Source organism: Pseudoliparis swirei, chromosome 9 (assembly GCF_029220125.1).
Source record: "Pseudoliparis swirei isolate HS2019 ecotype Mariana Trench chromosome 9, NWPU_hadal_v1, whole genome shotgun sequence".
NCBI classification, from domain to species: Eukaryota; Metazoa; Chordata; class Actinopteri; order Perciformes; family Liparidae; genus Pseudoliparis; species Pseudoliparis swirei.
This window is the reverse complement of record NC_079396.1, coordinates 4,916,597-4,939,438: the sequence shown is the minus strand read 5'-3', so window position 1 is coordinate 4,939,438 and position 22,842 is coordinate 4,916,597. Positions and strand designations below refer to the sequence as shown.

Here is a 22,842-nt window from a genome sequence, read left to right as displayed (position 1 = left end):
TGGTTTTGGCTGATGGCTAAGCATACTGGTTACTGTGGGAAATGTCTTTTGTAGTAACAGCTAGTCAAGCTCCACTTTGAAAATACTGTGAGAGTCTGTCAGCCAGGCCTTTTTCTACTTTTATTTTGTTCATTTAATAAATAAATACATTTGATTTAACCTGCACCTTTATGAACCAGTTATAGCGTCAATTAATTATTTATATATATATAAATATACCAGCAATCTCTGTGACACAAGCCGGCGAGCTTTCCACGCTGTGGTTATTGTGACGTTGTTGTGTGGATGCCAAGCAGGAGCAAATAAAACAGCAGATGACTGAAACTACAGCTTCCATGCTGGTGTGGCTGAGAGCAACCCCGACTGGGTCCAGTTGCAGCTCCAAGTGTGACAACTGCATCTGGGCTCTGCTTCATTGCTACCAAACGACCGGAAAGAATAAGTAAAGTTGGGGGTAAAGGGGTGTTGTGCGTGACGTCATAATAGACTCATCAACAACTGCAGAGAATTCTTCCTTAAACGGTGCTTTGCCATTGATTTGTAAAGTATGCTCCTTATACCGCTGCTCTTTTTTTAATTAATTGTATATATTTTGTATTTAAAATATATATATTTCCACCGTCCAACACAACATAAAGCACACAGACTGACAACCTGACAGGTAGCAGTAAACCGACCATGACAGCCCACGTTAGCTTGCCTGCTAGTCAAATCAAAGCTGACACTGGTCTATAAATGAGGAGACAAGACGTCCCAAAATGTTTGTTTTGCCATTTTCATGACTCTTGTTATTTGGAAAGGGGGAACAGAAAGCACAGCCATTAGCATAGTTGAAGAAACGCGTCGGGTCATTTCTTCTCCGTTTTCTAAAATTAACATCCAAACTCGGCAGCTTCCTGTCGCCCTCTTTAAGTGAGACGTTATTTCATCTTTTGACAGGAGAATTAATCCTCAAGAAGAAGAAGAGAAGCGAGAGACGTGCGTGTATTATACAGCAATACGTTGTTGTAACGACACTCGGGGTGACGACATGTCAACGGGGGCTGGAGTGCGCGCGAGGCGTTGTGGCACGAGACGACGGGGTGGATTACGCGTAACTACGAATGTTACTAGCTCGTCCTAACGTTGACGCTAGCGAGCTAACTCATGTTTGTATTATACAGCAATACGTTGTGACACGTAACGAGAATCGGGGTGACAACGACATGTCAACGAGGGCTGGAATGCGCGCGAGGCGTTGTGGCACGAGACGACGGGGGGATTACGCGTAACTACGAATGTTACTAGCTCGTCCTAACGTTGACGCTAGCTATAGCTAACCCATGTTTGGACATCAATTATTGGTAGAAAGAAAACACAACATATTTCACGCAGTAGATACTTACCGGGCCTCTGTCCTCAATGTCCACTTTGGGGTCACGTGTGATTCCTGGTCGCTGTCCGCCGCCGAGAGGAGCTTGTTTTAGGACAAATAAGAGTTACACTGGAAGGCTTGGCAGCCGCTCAGCCCATGTCAACACGCCCCGTGCATGACGTCACTACAAATGCTGCCTTCACGTGCTCCCCGTAATAAACATAACAAGTCGTGAATTCAAGGTTTGGTTTGATTTCAAGTAACCAGCTCAGGCAACAATAACAAACAGACACGACAACAACCACCAGGTGCTTCATGCTTCGCTGCATTGTCTTTCTTCATCGGTTGAATCAACATTGCTGTGGAGGGAAGTGGGAGGAGGTTATGGAGTTGCTTCAGCATACAAACACGAAATGGGAGCCTTTTTAACAGCAATCAACACAGATCATTTAAAAATGAAGTGAAATCAAACAAGAAGCATAAACACATGTCCCCCAATTGCACAGTCATCACTTATGATTAGGTCTTTATTGGGCCCAAGGCCTGATTTAATTCCTTCTCTTTCTTATGTGTCATCATGTTTAATTAAAAGAACTCAAAGTGTGACATTAATGTCTGTAAGTAATCCCGGGGTCAGACAACTAGATGACTGAACTTCATATCAGCCACATAAGTGTAATGTAATTTCATATTAATGGTATAGCTACATCCTGAAACACAAAGGCTGATGTGAACTTCTTTAGCAGCATTTTTAATTAACTATTTACGATATCAACAACGTGGGGGTGGCAATTCTTCAAATACAGTTTATTTGCCCCACATGTCTTGGGGCTGTGGGCGGAAACTTGAGCAGCCAGACAGATGCAGTGAGAAGCAGGTAGTTATTTAAGAAGCTCGGGCGTGAGCGTCTCAATGAAACCCGATGGAAGAGGTTGGAGTTTAAATGTACTCAAACACTGTAACATACAGGAACATGTTTTACTTCTTTTCTTCAAAAAATAGTGAATACATTGAGGGCAATGAAGGAAAAGGACATGTTACATCAAAATGATGTTCTCTAATGTGTCAGCATGATCGGGCTCTTTCAAAATATAAGAGATGAGACATATACAATAATGTGGAATATGTTTAAGGAGAGAAACAAAAAAAGCAAACGGGTTCAGAACAAATTAAATGGTCTAAATGAAATGTTGTGGTCCAGTTGTGGTAGTCCTAAACAAATTAATACAAATGTACAAAGACATTTGCATTGATATATTATTAATGCATGTTTTTATTTTGGAAGGAAAATAATTAGACTTACCTAGTTGAATTCATAGTTCTGACCCCACAAATTTGCCATTTAACATCATTTACACAAAGCCTGTGAGGGTGTGTGCATGTGTGTCAATGGCTGTCCAATGCTGCCCCCTGTTGGCAAATACCCTGCTTCACAAACCCAGAGCTTTTGGTAAATGTACTTTAATTTCCTAATTAAGTAATATACTCAACATTGGCTACTTTATCTATGTTCTATTCAATTACTTGAGTTATGCCCATATCAGATGAAATAAGTCCAACCAGTATATCTTTGATTGATGACAGGCATGTTACCCGTCAAGTCTCAGGGCGTCTAAAAGAAATAAATCATATTTCTGTGGCGTTTAATATGAGTCTCTTTGCAGATTAAATATTGCGTCTGCTCCCAGAAAGGTGTCAATATAAGTAGCTTTTTCAGGCAGAGAAAAGAAATAAGAATTTCTAAGAAGTAGAAATAACCTGCTGCTGACAAATGGACTGTAAAGCAATATCAATGTCTCCACTTTTGGTTTAACGACCAATTACAGAATTAACGCAATTATTTTTTACTTTGCAGTTTATAATCAATTCAACAGCCATTTAAATACCACATTCTGAATGGAGATGAAGTGATGCTTTATCCATGCATGTCCATTGTTGCATTATTTTTACCATATTTTAGAAATATTGGAATACAATATATTAACTTGTCATTAATCCAATATGTACAAATTTCATTAAAAAAGGGAACTTTGATTCAAAAATAAAACACATGGGAGATCAACGCCGGTGAATTTTATTACAATCAAAATGAAATACCACTTGGCTCTCCAAAAGGAAAAGAACAAAACAATGTAAGCGCATGTACCTATAGATACAGAAGAGTGGTTGAATAATGTTTTCATGTATCAATGTTGTGTCTAAATGGCAATTGTAGGTTTATGTAATCTGTCCGCGGAGGATAAAAATGTTGCCGACCTCTACAAGACAACATATCAAAACATTACAGCGGACTGGAAAAGAAAAGCCCGGATGATGCCTTCAGTGTCAGAGGTGGACCTAAACTAAATCTGTTCAACATATAAATAAGACAATAAATTAAAGCCAGCAAAAGCCCTCAAAGAGCTTTGTAACAAATACAAAGAGGTACATGAACTAGTAATAAAACAAGAAACCATTTGAATAAAACTGAAGTTTTTTTTTTTTTCCTTCTTTAATTAAATCACAGGGACGGCAAGCTTCCAGGGGGGGCCAGAATGATCCCAAAGACGTAGAAAAGTCCCATGAAGAGGTTGAGCTTGGCCGTCTTCTGGGGGATCTTGGCGTAGCATCGGCTGCGGAACAGCTTCTCCAGCGAGAAGGCCATGGGCAGCGTGAGCAGCGGCAGCGCCATGCTGATGGTGTACCGGGTGGCGAGGATGCAGAAGAGCACGTAGGGGACAAACAGCAGCAGGTTGTAGAGGACGTAGGACAGCGTCGGGCCGATCAGGATGGCCAGGGTGACGATGCCCGCCTGCCTGTCGGAGTCCATGTCTCGGGTGTTGTTGCTGTGCAGGATGGCCTCCGTGTTGAGGGCCAGCGGCACGGCGTACACCAGCGGCAGCACCGACAGGTAGCCGACCTGCACCGCGTGGGAGAACATGACCGCCAGCGGGCCGAAGGTGATGAGGATGACCACGTCTCCCAGGGCCACGTACTTGAGCCCGATGCCTGAGGGGGGGGGGGGGGAGCAAAACATGTTTGGTTAACATCAAAACAACGACTGCCCCAAATCACAAAGTGAGGCCGGAAAAGAAAATGACACGTCTTCATTCTCGAGAGTGAGAAAGCGACATTTTAATGAAACACAGCCGTGTCGTGTTTGAAAAATACGCCAACTGCCTTAAAGGGCCAGATCCCCCAAAGATACAGGCGACCGTAGCTCAGTTGTGTTTACTGGTGGTTTAACATCAGGGGGGACCAGTTAATGCTGACCAACGTAAACAATTTTTTTTATCAATTATAGTTCATATAACATATCGTCTTTCAAAGAAATCATAACCTGATGGAACCACAGATCAAGATATCGTGATGAATATTAACATTGTCAACATTTATTTTGAAATTTCTCTAACTATGGTCTCTGTGTGTATATAATTTATATATATGAATGCACATCAACATAGTGTATAGCTGAAAAAAGATATATATATATGAATGCACATCAACTTAGTGTATAGCTGAAAAAAAATATATATATATCTTTTTTCAGCTATACACTGTTGATGTGCATTCATATATATATATATATATGAATGCACATCAACATAGTGGATAGCTGAAAAAAGATACTTTAAACCGCTTTGTTCCCTTTTCACCAATTACCTCAATAAAAATTTGAAATATTCCATACTTTTCATTTGTCAAGTATTTCAATTCACTCAGGTGTAAAGTTTTACCATGTGATTATTTCATATAGACTGATTATTTATTGAATAACCGGAATACATGCCGCATTACCGTGACATGAAATTACCTATAAATCGGGAATAAAAATGTTGTCCGGACCGCTCAGCGCTTCTCAATTACTAAACCCAGACTATTTGCATGGCTAAATAAGTATGAGTTTTTAACTTCAACAAACCAATGTTTGTTTTTCTGCCCTTTTGTAACACGCGAGACAGAGAACCAGGATGATCCTACGCAAAGTTCCCATTTTACAAAACCTTTCGCTGCCGCCTGGAGCCCACTGATGTGCAATGGCGCTTGAGCTGTCGCTCACTCACTAGGCTCGTCCCTCCGTCAGTCACCGTGTCCGTTTAAGTTGATATTTTATCAGGGTTCGTACACATGTTGACCAAACGAATTCCAGGACTTTTCCATGACTTTAAACCAAATTTCCATGACCAAACTGAAATCTCGGTGTGTACATGAAAACTTTTTGAAAATGTAGTATTCAAACAATGAGAACTAGAACGGGCACTCGGTAGAGCGTATACCTTTGCATATCACAAGATTGGGCATTGAATTATGAACATTTTGGCATTAGTTGCATGCCAATTGGATAAAAATTGACCGCACTATGGTAAAAAGAAGATGTTGACCTTTTCATGACCTTGACCTGATCAATCCCAAAATCTAATCAAATGGTCCCCGGATAATAACCAATCATCCCACCAAATTTCATGCGATTCGGTTAAAAACTTTTTTACTTATGCGAATAACACAAATACAAATAAATGAATAAATGGCGATCAAAACATTACCTTCCGCATTTTCAATGCGAAGGTAATTACTACAAAGCATACAATATATGAAACAAATGAATGAGAGACAATAGTTTGATTAAAAGAATAAACATTACAATACATTTTTATTCTTAAAAACACTTATATAAATGGTAATTCTTTTAATCAAACTATTATCCTTTATGTGCAAATCCATCTGTTTGGACTTGGCGTATGCCGGCTTATAATTTGAGAGTCTTCCTTTCAAAAACATATGAATTATTTTAAACTCGACATAAATGAACATGTGAATATAACAAATTTCCATGACTTTCCCAAAATTTGTGATTTAAGTTTTTTCCATGACTTTTCCAGGCCTGGAAATGACCATTTTAAAATCCCATGACTTTTCCAGGTTTTCCATGACCGTACGAACCCCGTTTTACTCACCTCCGGTGTATAAAAAAGAGCTGGACAGTCCCCCGAAGTAAATGAGGGCCAGGTGCTCCAGCCTCAGCGTCGACAGGAAGTAGAGCAGAGTGGCGCACACGCAGCCCAGCGAATACAGCAGCGCTCCGAACACGACGACGTCCTGCGGCGCCAAGATCTCGTCCACCAGAGTCCGGTCGTCGCTCTTCTTGTGGTCGATCCCTTTGGAGAAGTCGTAGTAGGTGTTGACGAGGTTCCCCGCCCCGTGGACCATGAGGACGGTGACCGCGCACACCATCAGGATGACCAGGTCCACGGAGCCGCCCAACTTGTACGCCAAGGCGCTGCCGAGGGCCACCGGCGTGAGCGAGGCGCTGAAGCTCCACGGCCTCAGCGCCAGCACGTAGGCCGCGCACTTGGTCCTCACGTCCGTGGCGACGCGGGTCATCCTCGACACGCGGTTGGCGCCCGGAGGAGGAGGAGGAGGGGAGGCCGGGTCACTCAGACCAGTGTGCCAGTCTTGGCCGTCGTGACCATTCGATCCAGCCAGTACACACGTGTCCACCCGGCCTGGTTTCTGCTCTTTGGCCATTCTTCTGCAGGGGTTCGAAGTTTACCAGCAATGTTTCCAAAAGGTCAAGGGTCAGGGGGGGGGGGGGGTCCTGTAGCAGTGAAAACACAACGGACGACGTTTCAGGTGGAGATGGATATTGTACCAGTTCAAAAAGGGCTGATTAAGATACTTCAGAATGTAAATACAGAATACATTCTGCAGCACCGTGTCAGCACAGGTGTCAAGTATCGTAGACTGGCATTATAATTTGTTAAAATTAGAAAAACATTTCCTGATATCCAAGACGCTACAGTAGACACACAATATTTGTATTTTTAAATCACCCTAGAGAATTCTTAAGTAAACAAATGCATTGATGAGTTTGTTAAAAGTAAATAGATTGTCTAAATTCCGCACACTAATGCAATACAAGTTTATAACGTTATTTAGATATATATAGGGGGGGCTGTTATTAGCTCGTTGCCATGTAATAAAGTGAGTACCGCATAACGTTACTTTAGTATCTTGATTTATGCCATAACACACATAAATAAATAATATTTAGGTATAACGGTCGTGCCAAAGCGGTAGACAGGAGCTAATTGTGTGGCTCGTTAATAACACACGTGACATTTCGTTGACACACACACACACACACGCACGCACGCACACACACACGCACGCACGCATACACACAGCTCTCGCCTCCTCCTCGATAACCGGCACCGTGCCCGGTGGCTGACGAATGAGATTATAGGAGTAACGCTAACCGGTTAGCCACGGAGCTACTCGCCTCCGTACGGGGACGAGAGGAGGACATGCCCGACAGCTCTCACCTGTTACGTCTTCAACATCCGACACGAACTGGACTTCTCTCCGCTCACACACATACTGCTGCGCCCACCGAGCGAGAGAGACAGTTACATGTCTTACGTGTCAACTTCCGAGGTGCTTGGCTGGTTGGCAGCTGTAAACCCATGGACGCCTGATGGCCGCCATTTCCTCCGCCAGGAGTGCCACTTCCGCGAAGGGCTCGAAGAAACAAGCTCCTCGCACAACGAGTTCCGGGGAACGTTTGTTCCCCCCGGTTTAATAGAGAGGAGATAAATACTAAATTGGAATCGTTATTCTGAAGATTATTAAGAATAAGGACTTGCTGTCATTTGAAAACAGTCAAAACTCATTTAAATAAGCAGAACATAAATTAAAAGGTATGAGGGAAATGTGTCACGGTAATTAGCTCCTGGTTCACAAGGAACTGTACTTTTTTGTTTATAATTTCGTGTTATTTATGTATGATTTAGCTGGTTTTGAAACAAAAAGGAACAAAATATACTTTTTCCGAATAATTTACTTTCATAGTCATTTACAACAATCAACTAAAAAAATCCTTTTAAAAATATAAAATAATATTTATCAAAACTTTTTTAAAATAAGAGTTGAATAATATCTCCACTTGTCAGGAGTGCCGCCACTAGTCAGAGACGTGCCACCACTAGTCGGAGCATTTTCAATGCCCTTGCTGCTTTTATTATCATTAGTATTCTACTATATTCACTGTTGCTGTTATTTTTGATAGTTGTAACCTTTTCATCAGGCATACTAGTCAAATAATTTCTGTCATATGTATTGAATTTGCTTTAACTCTGTTATTTGTTCATTCTGTACACATGACATGTATTGTACTTCTGTCCATCCTGACAGAGGGTTCCTCCTCTCCTGCTCTCCCGAAGGTTTCTTCCCTTTTTCTCCCCATTAAAGTTTTCTTTGTGGGAGTTTTTCCTGAACCGATGTGAGGGTCAAAGGTCAGAGGATGTTACAGTCTGTGAAGGCCCTCTGAGGAAAATGTATAAGTTTTGATTTTGGCCTAAACAAACTAATTGAAATGTAATGAAATAGTCAGAGAAGTGCCAAGCTGCCACAGGACTGCCACTAGATGTCAGAGTTTATTTTGTAACTTTATTTTTGTACATTTATGTGACCCTCGAGTAACATTTAGGCATAACCACTTGTCAGTGTCAGTTGGCACTTTGCAGATGCCACAAAAAAGTGAAAAAACCATTAAAAAGGTGAAAAATAAACGTTGTCATTTATTATTGCAGCTCTATTACTATAAAAGTAGGACTAGATAAATATTGCATTTTTGTGTGACTATCTGCCTCAATCATAACGTTGTCAGTGGAAGTATTTCAATAAAGTACATTTCTAAATAAAGTTTAACCTGGTTGCTCAACACAGGTATACAGTTTTAAGCTCCATATCAACTTATTTGCACCGCTGCTGAGTTAAATTTTTTCCCATCCAATTTCAACGGGTCCTGTTTATATGCAAGGTTCAAGATCTACGTGTAGAAAAAAAATGTATCCTCCAGTTAATTATAATCTATAGTTATGTGGTTGTAATTGCTGTTACACTTGAGAGAGGTGTGCATAATTATTAAGTCTACAATAAGGCCAACGTGTCATCCATCTGTCCGTACACTTAGGTACTAACAAAAGAAAGAAACTCAACCCACTCATCTTGGCAGCCTTCTGACGGGTGTCGAACGAGTGATGCCCGCTTGCCACTGTCCTGACACCTGACTGACACTTGACTGACACTTGACTGACACTGACACTTGACTTACACCTGACTGACACCTGATGCCTGACTGACACCTGACACTGACACCTGACTGACACCTGATTGATACCTGACTGGCACCTGATGCCCGACTGACACCTGACTGACACTTGACACCCGACTGACACCTGACTGACACTTGGAACCTGACTGACACTTGACGCCTGACTTACACCTGACTGACACCTGACTGACGCCTGACTTACACCTGACTGACACCTGACTGACACCTGACTGACACTTGGAACCTGACTGACACTTGACGCCTGACTGACACCTGACTGACACCTGACTGACACCTGACTGACACTTGACACCCGACTGACACTTGGAACCTGACTGACACTTGACGCCTGACTTACACCTAACTGACGCCTGACTTACACCTGACTGACACCTGACTGACACCCGACTGACACTTGGAACCTGACTGACACTTGACGCCTGACTTACACCTAACTGACGCCTGACTTACACCTGACTGACATCTGACATTGTTACCTGACGCCTGACTGACACTTGACTGACACCTGACACCTGACTGACACCTGATTGACGCCTGACTGACACCTGACACCTGACTTACACCTGACTGACATCTGACACTGTTACCTGACGCCTGACTGACACTTGACTGCCACCTGATTGACACCTGACACATGACTGACACCTGATTGACGCCTGACTGACATCTGACACTGTTACCTGACGCCTGACTGACACCTGACTGGCACCTGATGCCTGACTGACACCTGACACTGTTACCTGGCACCTGACTGACATCTGACACTCACCTGGCACCTGACTGATATCTGACACTGATCCTTGACTTACACCTGACTGACGCCTGACACTGACACCTGACACTGACATCTGACTGACACCTGACACTGACACTTGCCACTGCAGTGCCACAAGGATGCTCTCGGCCTTGCTGAAGAATCGATATATACCCATAAACAGTGGCGGGCCGTCAGGGCCAGCAAGGCCTTCTCTGCTGGCCTAAACATCATCAGAATATATATTTTTTTCTAAATATATTTTCCCACAAATATGTATTCAATTATTTCCCAGAGTAAGAGTTATTCTCTTAATTTCATAGCGTTCCTCTTGGTTGCGCTGCTGCCAGCGCCAGGTTGAGATTTGGAGGGCTGGTCTTTATGTTAGATCTTTTATCCAATCATATTCAGCCATCGTGTGTTGCCAGGGAGCTAAAATCTGCTCTTAGGCCTTCAGAATCAACATTGCGGGCGCTGGTAGCTTAAAGTGAATGGGAATGACAATGTTGTGTCAACCAATCAGCTTTAGAGTTGGCTCCTTCTAGAAGGCCCCGGAACCGGCACAGGAGCCAGCTAGCAGACGGAGGGCGTGCACGTCTTTTGATTGGATTACCAATATTGAGAGGCGGGGTCTATGGACACTGGGCAGGTAGATGCAAAACCTCAGAACTAGGAAACTGAATTTGATAAAGGAATTAATTCGCGGACTACAAAGCTGTTTTTTCAACCCACAATGGCGGAAGGAGGAGAAGATGTCGATTTGGTCGAGCATATACCTTTAACGCCTTTCTCAAGACGAACTTTTCAAGAAAAGTTAGACATCGTAAGGAGGACTTTTTTTCTTCTTTTTCTCCGTCCCGATGCGCGCATTCTGCAGCGCGCGAGACGGAGAGCCGAGAGAAATGACATGCTGTTGTGTAGATACGATCAACATCAGACGGCTGTTTAGTTTAATAAATGAACAAAGACGTGCTATAGAGAAAATGACGGGGGCGGGCCAATTTATTTTAATGTCATGCGATCTACCAATACTACGCCGCGATGGACGTATTGAGAAGCCCTGGTCTAGAGCCATGGCATCATAATGATAGTAATAAGAGGTGGATTAATTCGGGTGGGACTGTGTAGGACCTCACTGAAGGCCCAGGCCCACGGCCCGCCACTGCCCATAAACCAGGCCAATGAGTCAACATGCTGTTAACACAATACCAATTGATTACCTGTGAGCACCAGCACCAAACCCTAAACTCCTTTTTGGATCTCATATTCTTAATCATGAAAATAAAGAGGGAAGCTCAAGTTTCTCTATACCCTATCTGCCCTGAAAGTGTCCCCTAAAACTGAGCTCAGGAGAAGCCTAAACTACTTTTCTTTTTTCTCTCTCTCCCTCCGAAGCATGACATTAACCTCAGAAGCTCCTGTTCATCATAATAAACCGCGTGGTTCCGCTCCAGCGGGCTCCAGCGGGTGGTTTCCGTGGGCAGATGGAGCGCGTGTGGTTCTCATTAGATCGTCTCGACGCGCTGACCCGATGCCCCATCTCCGGTAATATGAAACCGAAGCTTCTGGCAAACGCGCACTGCGCGGAAGAGAGCGCCGAACAGATGCAGTCTGGACCGCTCTCACGACCCGGTCCGCGTTTTTTTTGTTTTGTTTTGTTCCTGCGCTGCCGCAACAATAGCACCAAGAAGCTGCTGCTTCGCGCTTTACGCACGACGGCGCCATATGGCCAAGGAGTAATGTTCGCGGGCACGGGTGATACACCTGCGTAGTCTTTCTCTGAGGGATTATTTGTGTGTTTTTTGTGTGTTTCTTCCCTCCCTCCGGAGGTGTGATATATCGCAGAGCCATGGTGTGCTGTCAGACTCCCAGAAGTGGACGAGGAGGCGAGTGGGGCTTCGCTCCTCTGCTGCACGCGGCGGCGCTTCTCAGCTTTCTGGTGGCGGGGATGCACCAAACCACGGCGTTCCCCTCCTGGAGGTTAGAGGTATGCTGTGGCGTCCGATATGTTGTGTAGATGGTCATTTTTTGGGTATCATTATTACTAGAAGTATAAGTTAATTGTCTCCTTTGTCATAAAGAAAACTCAAAACTGTGCCCTAAATTTCTGTGAAGATGCATTGTGAGACTTGACCTCATTTTTCATTATTAAAATCCACTTTTTAATTCGGCATGTATGAGCAATGTCATTACGAGAAGCAGGACTTTCAATAGGCTATACAAAGTATAGCCAAAATTATTCAACACCACAGTAGCATATGAACCAATTATAATGAAATATGAAAATGTGATACTCTGTGGATACCCAAATCCACCCAAAGTGTGTAAAGATGGTGTACATTTGACAGTCAGTACAATTTAAATACATGTTGTTCTTTTTTATAAAGTTTGGTCCTCAGCAGAGAGACTATATTCTTCGTTGAATTAACTCAAATTAAAGTTCAGACAATTTTTCTTAACTTGTCTAACTCAACATTTCAAGGCAGCCAGGTTACACATTATTTTAACTATAATATAGGTTTTTTTTTCTTCACAGTTCAGGTATCAGGATGAGGTCAGATCTAGAAAGAATATAATCAATTTCTTGATATATATGTTATTCAGAAGTTCTGCACAAGTGAAATCACTCGGTTCCAGCCCGCATGGCAGAGCCTTTCAGATCCAATTAATGTCGGGTTATAAAGGCACATAAATTGGATGAAACCCATAATTAGATCAGGCAATGGGATGGATCCCTGGCCTGTACAGTAAAATCCTCAGTCAATTGGATGAATGTGCTCCTCCAGACCGCCACCCACTGCGACACAGAGCCTGAGGAATTGCTTTATGTCATTTCCTTTGCCACACACTCTCATTATGTGTCAATCAGGGCGACGACTGCTGAGGATTACAGAACTGCCTATATCATCCACCGGAACGAATTATAGCAGAAGTAAAATACATATGAGTTTAAATGGATCGTTGAGTGAATGAAGTGAGGTAAAAGTGCAGTTAAAGGGCATTTCAGTGTGTTTTCTTTTATGCATAAAACCAAAATACTGCCTGATTACATACAATATAATGACCAATTTCCATTTTTTTGAATCTAGAGATGTATCAGAAGAAGCATGAAAACACGCAACGTATTTCTATATTACTATATATCCCATTAAGTAACACTGTGTTCTATCAATGCTGACAATCTAGTTTGAAGACGGGCAATCTGTGACATATTCAGAATGTTTCAATGTGTTGAATTACGCACAGAAAGTCGCCTTTGCTTCTCTGAAAACTAAGGATGGAAATCATAATCCCTGTTTTAACAGTCTCGTGGACTCAGCTTAAATTCTTCCAGATTCTCCGACTAATCCCTCTGGGATCCGTCCTCAGATCTTTTGCCCTCAGAGTCTGCGCTCACCACTGGCTTCGAGGTTTATTCTGGAGCGTTTGTTTTTCGGGCCCTCATGGTTTATGGTTCATCTCTATTTACGTCAAAGTCTGACAGGAGATTTGCAGGGGAAATAACAAGACGCGACAGTGAAAGAACTGCGCTGGCCCCACTACATTAAACACTTCATAAATCACGGGACGCACAGGCCCCCGGTGTGTTAGGTAAAGGTCAGGAAGAGCAACTGTTGTATAAAACAATGACCAGTGTGTCCTAATGCAGTGAGAAACATATTATATTTAACATCAGAGCAAGAGAGGACATCGAGTTCAACAGTGGTGCGGCCGGCCGGCCCCCGTGTCACGACTCTGGTCAGGAAATGAAGGAAGTAATGCTTCTATTTGTCTTGACTGGGCGAAGCAGGAACAGGAACCAGAGCGCATCAGGACTGGAATACAAAGTGAAGCCAGTGCATTTGTTGCATTGGTTTCTGAATCAAACATGGATGTTCCTTGCTGATTGTATATTTGAAGTCAAGTCAAATTATGAAAGATTGATCAACATTTGTAGATTCTTATACAGAATAATTCAGTTTTTCTTGTTCATTTAATGGCACCGCAATGATCTTCATCCTAGTGTATTGATCATAGCTGTTGGAGCTATTTATTTTTTACATTTGGATTTAGTTCTATTGTAAAGTAATATTGTTTAATCATTGCTTATTTAGGTTCTATTTTGAGATTAGAAGAGCTTTTTTTCTTATGATAGTTTTAGTTTGGTTTAGTTCATTGTGATTGTTGTTTAAATATATTTGTTTTTAGGATTGGTTTACTGACTGATTGGGTAACACTGGGCACCTGTGGTTATATGTAGGTGTGGGTAGCTTTAGGACCAGCATGCACCTGGGTGACCGATGTTTTTTTTACCAGCACACAGAAGGCAGTGTCAACATTTTGTTTTTTCTTTTTGTTTGTTTAGTATATACATTATCAGAAAGATGGACATTACTTTTTTTTGGCTGCGTCAACTCAAAAGCCCACGGTGCGTCCGTGGCAATTTGATTTATAGTTTGATTTGATTTATTTGGAGAAATGGCCACTACAATAGCCATATGGTCGTTTACACCCAATGAGGCCTCGGTGTGCTATAAGCATACCGGCTCTTATTAGGTGCCGTCTGACCACGTTCACAGGTCAAAGCTTTCATAGCCGTTCTGAATGGACGCACTTCAGGTGGCCAGCTAGACGTAGAGAGGCGAGTGAGGCGCGACGAATCGCACCGATGGGGACAATCGACAAACCGCACATCCTGTCTGTCGGCGTTGCACGTGGTCGTTCGTTCCTCGGCATCATCGGATTCTCTTGAGACCCCAAAAACGGTCTTAATTTTAAAATTACTGCCCCCAAAACGGTTGTAGCTCGCGCCCTCGGGCCGCTCACATAGAAGGCATCCGCTTCTTAAAGTAGGTCCCCCCCCCACACACACACACACAAACACACCTGGTCAAACGCTGTGTAAAGTGAAGGTTTTGTTTGATCGCCCCTTCTGATTCCGAAAGCGATGTCGGATAATCGAAAACAACACGCTAATTTGAAGCCTATTCAGTCCAGTTCAGTTTATTTTGTATAGCCCATTCTCACAAATTACAAATTTGCCTCAGAGGGCTTTATAATCTGTATACATAGACATCCCTGACCTTTGACCTCACATCGGATCAGGAAAAACTCCCAAATAACCCTTCACGGCGAAAAAAGTGAAGAAACCTTCAGGAGAGAACAGAGGAGGATCCCTCTCCAAGATGGACGATGCAATAGATGTCATGTGACCAGAATGAAGCATTACAGAGTTAAAACACATTCAATGAATATGACAGAGTGTATGAATAGTTGGTTGTAGGCATGGACCACGATCCAGACCTCCGTGATCCATCAGACAGATGGAGGTAGAGAGGAGGAGTGGGCGGGGCATCAGCAGGGCCATGGCAATATTCCACATTGAGGCCTTGTCATTGCAGCCTGTTGGTGGTTGGCATGCTCTCTTTAACCCCTCACACCGTACTCCTGATTCACAGTGGATACGCTCGTCAGTAAGCAAGCACATCTTTTTTTATTTTTTTTATTTGCATTTTCAACCAAACAGAGCAATCCTCGACATCCAAACAAATGATCGCAACACAATTAACAGCGCACATCCAAAAGTCGGTAGTATCAGCATCCAGAGTCCGGCCCACAGCGAGTACATATGTCTATCTCCACATACACAAACATCCACCTCAACAAACACCCACACACAACCATCCATATCCACTTATACACCGGCACAGCATTCCCACCTCCCCCTCCCACATGTATATACTTCCACAGATACACTCCACGACGAGGGCAAGCACATATTTAGGGTTAAAATGTGTCGCGGCCCATTGAAAGATATTAGTGGTATATGGGAGCAGGTATGTAGCTTCAGTGTTTTTTCAGTTTTGATGCATGACCCCTATGATTCCTCTTAAATGTATCAGTTATAGCACAAGAAGCCTTTGGGTCAGAGTCACAGCCCGACTCTGAGTGTTGGAAACCCTTAAACCCATCTCCATAAAAAGTGACAGATTTCTATCAACTATTATGGAATATCGCAGCCAAGGAAAACCAACGCCTCGGTCACAGAATGTTAATGAGAGCAATAAACTGCAAAGCACACAGGCGGCCTTTCAAAAGCTATGAAACAAAAGTTGCAGAATCCAGCTGTGAGCGTTTGGGACATCAGACCCGACTTATCTGCGAAAAGGCTCATTCTTTATGTTTTGGAACTCACTTTTACTGCCGCCCGCTTCCTGTTTCCACGAGGCGTTACGCGCAAACCTTCAGACGCGAAGGCACTGAGACATCGGCGACTGTAGCGCGTGCGGCCGCAACTGTCAAGATTGCAAACGGAGTTCACGTCGGTACGAGGTGATTAATGAAAGGTTTCTCTTTGTCCAAGGAAGAAGCTTACACCGCCGTGCTGCTCATCGGGATCCGCAAAGAGGCCCGAACCCAAGTGCTTCACCTCTCCAGGAACAAGCGCTACACCCTCACCCCGGAGGTGCTCAAGTGGAACAAGTTCAAGCTGACATACAAGTATTTATTTTGCAAATTCTTCCTGCAGTCGTAGAAAATTGTTTTTTTGGGGGGTTTAATGGGACACAAATGGGTGAAAAACACCACAGAGAGTTGGTGTTGGTTTTGGCAGGAAAACACAAGCACAGATATTTTCTTTTCATTTGAAAGGAGGCATTGGCGAGGGACGTCGGGCCATTGTGGGTGTGGCTTAGCAGCACCGTAATGAAATCATTCACCTCGAAGCGAAAGGGCGCGGCAAGACGTCCATCGAAGGTCGTAGGACCCACAAAGGTTACTTGGCTGAACTCTTGGCATTAGTCCGAAGGGGGAGGTAATGGAGTATTATGGGCTCTCGCACCCACATTGCAAATGCAACGGTTACACATTTGGATCAGCTAAATGTTCGGGGAAGATCCAGTGACACTTTGTTCTTTCCGGATCTCCAAAAATCAGATCCGAGGAGGATTGGGTTTAACTAGAGAGGTGCGATCTCTGGCTTTTGGGAAAGGTAGACCAAAAAACAATGTAACTGCATGAGTCTCTTTTATATTGACAGTTGATATCACGATCTGATTCGTATTAGAAGTACCCATTATCAGTCTATCCCCGGGGTATGAAGAGCAATGGAGCTGTCTGAACAGCAGCCATTGTGTAGACTAATGTGCAATAACGACGTAACGCTGTTGTTTCTGTGCAGGTTGCTCTCCTTCCCCACAAACTTGATAAATGCCAGCGACACGCGGCGAGGCATCGCCAAGGCTTTCGCCATGTGGAGCTACGTCTCTCCGTTCAGCTTCCGAGAGGTGCCGGCTGACCAAGAAGCCGACATGAAGATCGGTGGGTACCGTGTCCCTCTCTCTCTCTCTCTCCGCAGAGATTTCTTCGCCTCGTACAAACTCACCTATACTACCGAGCGTATACTCGAACGTGATTCACAAATTGTGAGTGGAGAAAAAAAAGGAAAAAAGAAACGCTTAACAACTTCCATACGTGTCAGGCCCGAGGCGAAGCGGCCCACGTTGTGCTTTATCTTTCCCTTTGAGTACAAACTCCAGGGTCCTGCATAAATTCTCAGTGACAGCAAGAGGAATGGTTGTCATCCTGCGAGGTGAAGGCTAAAGAAAAAGCTCTGCTTTTTGTAATCCATCATCCTCCCCCCCCTCCGGCTGTTGTCTGCACGGAGCAGACATAATGGAGTGAGGGTTTCCCTCCTCGGCTCTGAGGTATGTCTCTCCCCCCCTCTCTCTGTCTTGGCAGGCTTCTACCCCGCCAACCACACCGACTGTCTGCAGTCCTACTTGCACCATTGTTTCGACGGCATCACGGGAGAATTGGCTCACGCGTTCTTCCCGCCAACTGGCGAGATCCACTTTGACGACCACGAATACTGGATTCTGGGAAACATGCGCTTTAGCTGGAAGAAAGGCACGTGTCCTCGGCATGTTTGTTGGATACCGATTGGACGCCGGTCCGTTCGTTGGGGTGCAGGGCGACTGAAAGAGAAAGTCATTTTTAAACGGTATCTGTGTGTTGCAGGAGTTTGGCTGACGGATCTCGTCCATGTGGCGACTCACGAAATCGGCCACGTCCTGGGACTCATGCATTCCTTGCACCCGAAAGCTATAATGCACCTGAATGCGACTCTGACAGGGCGCAAGCTGATCACGCAGGATGATGTGATGGGCTTGCACCGCCTCTACGGTATGTTCACGATCCTTCTTACTTTTCCACCAGAACACAATTGAGGGGGAAAAAAAGCTCTTCTTTATTGAAAGGACTTCGACAAGGGTCAATACATCTTGTCGGCCATCCGGGACACAGGATGTTGAGAAGTAGTAAGTGGTGAGCAAACGGACTCAATGGCTCTTTAAGACATTTTGCGATTCCTCCAAAAAAAGGGAACCGCTGAAGTCTCTTAAAGAAATGGAATATGTCCTCAAGACCTCAAGAAGCAAGTCCAGTTCTCATCTTGGGATCAGACGATAGAATAGGCCCGATGGCCCGAAGGAGAGGGTTGTAGGTCATAGGGTCAGACAACGGGTTCCACCATGTTGGCCCGAAACACGAAGCGTAAGAGGAATGGAACAGCAGCACCTTCCCGATCGCCTGAACGCCACGAAAGTCGTGAAAAGACGGCAAGCTACGATCGCCTCTGAACCAAGTCAGGGCGAGATGTCTTCATCTGACACATCTCCAAAGGTCCGATCCCAGTACTAGAATCAGAATCAGAATCAGAAACAGGTTTATTGCCAAAGAATGAATGTTTTCACAAACAAGGTGGAAGGTGCAACATTTGGACATGACAAACAACAATCAGAGGGAAGAAGGAGGAGAGAGGAAGGTGGAAGAAGAGGTGGTAGTCCTGGGGGTGACAGTCAGTCAGTCCCGGGGACTTACGTCTTGCGAAAGGAACCAGCTGGAGAAAACCTCTCAAAATCCGATCCAAATGTTGGCCACGGGCGACCAGAGCCTGGACCGCAGTTTATCTTCGACGACTCACTCGAATGAAAGTTGTATAAACTGCTCACGAGTCACCATTAGCGTGTATTAAGATGAGTCATCTTCATTGGAACCGAAAGTAGATCAGGGATCCGAATCTATGTTTGCTTGCTGACCTGCCTGCCCCCTTCTCTCCTCCTCCAGGATGTTTGGACCGGTTATTTATCTGTCCGGCGTGGGCTCGGAAAGGCTATTGCGAAAGCAAGCGTAAGCTGATGAAGAAGCACTGCCCCGCCAGCTGTGATTTCTGTTACGGTGAGAAAAGAAAAAAACGTTTTCTCTACGGTTGAGCAGCTGTGAACCGCTTGCCAACGGAGCAACGGGAGAGCAACGGATCCGGCCGTGCAGAGCGGCGAGATCACGCTCGCCAGTGGACGAGTTTGTCTTTAGTTCTGGGGGGAAGACGAGCGTAGAAACGTGCGTGACAGAGCAGAGCAGGTGCACCGACGACACATCCGCAGTCCGGCGGCCTGAGCCCCTTCAGGTCCACCGCGGGGTGCGCCTGGCGCTCAGGCGTCCCGTTGAAATGGCTCGCCTACCCATCGCGGCCCAGAGGTCGTTGTGGCGTTTGAGAGCTTTGTCAGCAACGAGGGTCAGTGTGTGGAGAGAGGCAAGAGGATACGATTCCTGGCTCGCAGTAATCTGTTCCTCATTGTTGATTGGGAGACGTTGTACGGCTGTGGAAAATTCCTGAGCGACTCCAAACCGCTGGAATTTCAGACTGTGGCTTGAGGGTTAGAGACACACAAGGTCAATTTGGATTTTTGCGGCATTAACGAGAGCGACTGGGTTTTTTTTGTCGGCAGACTCTTAGAATTGATCACGCGGCGGCGGCGACGGCCTGTTGTGTTTGTGTTTGTCAGAAACCAGATGGGAGAGATTATACTGATAAGACAACCGCGGCACCGGTAGCTCAGGGGTTATGATGAAAAGCCTCAATAAGCACCGCGATGAGGTCTGGATCAACAATGTTCACAAAAGTTTGGGGCAAAGCTGGAACGTCTCCAGACTATTAAAACACACAGGTGTAGCGGCATCTCTTTTTTTCGGTGTTCATTGCTTTCAGATGATGGTTGTAGTCTGGATCATCACAAAGGGTCTGATCTGTGTTGGTCTCATTGGAGCTTCAGTTCAAGTGTTTCCCTTCCGATATCTCTTCAGAATTTCCTTTCCCCACGGTGGCTCCCACCCAGACGCCCCCGAGGACCAAACACAAGCTGGTCGTCGAGGGAAAGAAGCTGACTTTTCGATGTGGGAAGAAAATAGCATCCAAGAAAGGCAAAGTATAGTGAGTATCTCTCTCTCTCTCTCTCTCTCTGTTTCACCGAGCAGCATCTAATGTGCCCCCCCCCCCCCGTTTCAGCTGGTACAAGGACGGGGAGCTGCTGGAGTACTCTCACCCCAACTACATCTCCTTGAAAGACGACCACATCACCATCGTGGCCAACGCCATTAACGAGGGCACGTACACCTGCGTCGTGAAGAAAAAAGACAAAGTCCTCACAAACTACTCGTGGAGGGTGCGCGTGCGCTTCTGAGGGGCCTCCTCCGCACACTGAACAGGACGCATCCTCGCGCACACACACACACACACGCATACATACATACACACACATACCCGCGAGCTCACATTGGGGCCTCGATCACTCCGGCACATATTAGTTTAAAAAAAGAAAAAAGTGTTCTTCCTGTATCTTCCACATCTATCTGTCTTTATGTAACGGCGTGTTAACGTGTGCAAATAATAAATGATCTGTGACGAGTAGAATTCTAGTGGAAATACCTCTCGCCTGTGAAAAGGTTTTTCGTGATGGATGCTGTGGTTTTCGTCTTATGTGGTGATGAAAGGTGTTGGACGGTAACATCCACTCTGGGTTCATAACCAATTAGATTATGCAGCGATGGGTCATGCAAAAATAAAAGTATGTTTGTTTAGTGGTCTGGACACATTACAGGAGCCATTGCTTTGATGCTTGCACTTTGGATAATTCACACAACTGAAACAACTCGAGCCAGGGGAAGCGATGTGGTCGACATCCTTCTGACCCGTTTGGACCTGAAGCCAGCAGACTGCCTCCACAGAGCGAGCAGCTTAAACACACATCAGGTGTGTAACACTGGTTACCTTTTATTATTAATATACAGTCCTGTTCCAAAGTTTGGAGTCACTTAGAAATGTCCTTATTTTCCAAAGAGAATAATTTTTTTTTAATGAAGATAACATTAAATTAATCATAAATTCACTCTCTATATTGTTAATGTGGTAAATGACTATTCTCTGGTTGTTAATGAAGTCTCTTCATAGGTGTATAGAGGCCCATCTCCAGTGTTCTAGTGGTACATTGTGTTATCGTCTTAGAAGACTAACGGAGGGGTAGAAAACCCTTGAAACCCCTTTTTATGTGAGCACAGCTGAAAACAGTTATGCTGGTGAGAGAAGCTATAAAACTGGCCTTCCTTTGAGCCACAAGTTTGAAGAACAGAATTTATATTTCAAAGAAAAATCATTCACTATAGTCTTCACTATATGTTATATTCATTTGAAGAATAAAAGTGAGTTTTCATGGAAAACACAAAATTGTTAATATTTATATTAGGGCTGTCAATCGATTTAAAAAAATGAACTAATTAATCGCACATTTAGAAATTCATTAATCGCAATTAAAAGTTTTTTTTCTTCTAAAGACTAAATCTTCTAAATGAACGAGTAATCACTTCAGACAGCGTGTATTTTAGACACTTGTTTAATTGTATTCTTTTTTAACCCTTGTGTTGCCTTCAGGTCATTTTGACCCGAATCAATATTACACCCTCCCCCCGCCTATGGGTCATTTTGACCCGATTCAATGTTTCACCCTCCTGTTACCTTTATATTTACTAACATATTTTACCCTTTGGGTTCAATTTGACGGCAGCAATTAAAACCTCCAGAAATTTATTAGAATTAATATTGTTTTCCAAGTTTAAGTGTGAGGCACTTTATGTTTGTTTGTTGACTACCGAAAGAACACCGACATTAAACATTGAATGGGGTCAAATTAATCGGCGGGTCAAAAATATTCAGCTACCTACAAGGGTTAAAGACAAAACTTCACACAGAGCTGTGTTTTCAAAGAGGCTCCTACCTATAAAGTGCCAGCGAGGTATTTAATATCGTGGATGATAAATTGTTTCTTCAGTGCAACATCAGATTAGTAAACAAAGGTGTATTTGAGACCCCATTGGTCCTGTCATCTTTAACATTCAACAACAGCAGAACAAGTGGCCTTGGTAAACTGACAAATATGTAATGTTAACCCTCTGGAGTCTGGGCTCATGTTCTCGATTTTACAAAACAATGTAAATTCACCTTTTAAAGTTTTTTGCATGTGACACATCCCAGTGTTTCCCCCACCATTCTATCAGGGTGAGGCCCCGCCCCCCTGAAATGTTCTCTATAGCGCAAGATTACAGCAGAAGTAATGTAAGGTTCTTTCCTTAAAGACGTCTTTGTTCTTTTATTAAACTAAACGTCTGTTGTTGGTCGTCTCTACAGCAGCATGTCATTCTGTCTCGACGTGTCGTTCACACGTCTCGGCTCTCCGTCTCGCGGGCCGCAGAGCTCCATGCCGGCGTGTGCGCGCGCATCGGGCGGAGCAAAGAAAAAAGTCACCTGCACCT

The 22,842-nt window shown here is 44.1% G+C and overlaps 2 protein-coding genes across 5 annotated transcripts; one reads left to right on the top strand and one right to left on the bottom strand.

Moving 5' to 3' along the window:
• Nucleotides 1-3,407: 3,407 nt before the first annotated feature.
• ubiad1 (UbiA prenyltransferase domain containing 1) lies at nt 3,408-7,809 on the bottom strand. 2 transcript variants are annotated; one of them, XM_056423040.1, is made up of 3 exons: nt 7,657-7,809; nt 6,289-6,929; nt 3,408-4,342 (listed from the first exon to the last, which is right to left on the bottom strand). In XM_056423040.1, the coding sequence occupies exons 2-3, from the start codon at nt 6,857-6,859 to the stop codon at nt 3,855-3,857; spliced, it is 1,059 nt and encodes a 352-aa protein (XP_056279015.1). In that variant the 5' UTR covers nt 6,860-6,929; nt 7,657-7,809; the 3' UTR covers nt 3,408-3,854. The 2 variants fall into 2 exon arrangements, with proteins under 2 accessions (XP_056279015.1, XP_056279017.1); XM_056423042.1 differs by having other exon boundaries at nt 6,289-6,863.
• Nucleotides 7,810-10,882: 3,073 nt separating this feature from the next.
• mmp23ba (matrix metallopeptidase 23ba) lies at nt 10,883-20,950 on the top strand. 3 transcript variants are annotated; one of them, XM_056423123.1, is made up of 10 exons: nt 10,883-11,044; nt 11,617-11,766; nt 12,051-12,208; nt 16,569-16,666; nt 17,381-17,520; nt 17,941-18,108; nt 18,220-18,384; nt 19,327-19,437; nt 20,344-20,470; nt 20,546-20,950. In XM_056423123.1, the coding sequence occupies exons 2-10, from the start codon at nt 11,706-11,708 to the stop codon at nt 20,718-20,720; spliced, it is 1,203 nt and encodes a 400-aa protein (XP_056279098.1). In that variant the 5' UTR covers nt 10,883-11,044; nt 11,617-11,705; the 3' UTR covers nt 20,721-20,950. The 3 variants fall into 3 exon arrangements, with proteins under 3 accessions (XP_056279098.1, XP_056279097.1, XP_056279099.1); XM_056423122.1 differs by having other exon boundaries at nt 16,565-16,701; XM_056423124.1 differs by lacking the exon at nt 11,617-11,766 and having other exon boundaries at nt 16,565-16,701.
• Nucleotides 20,951-22,842: the final 1,892 nt, after the last annotated feature.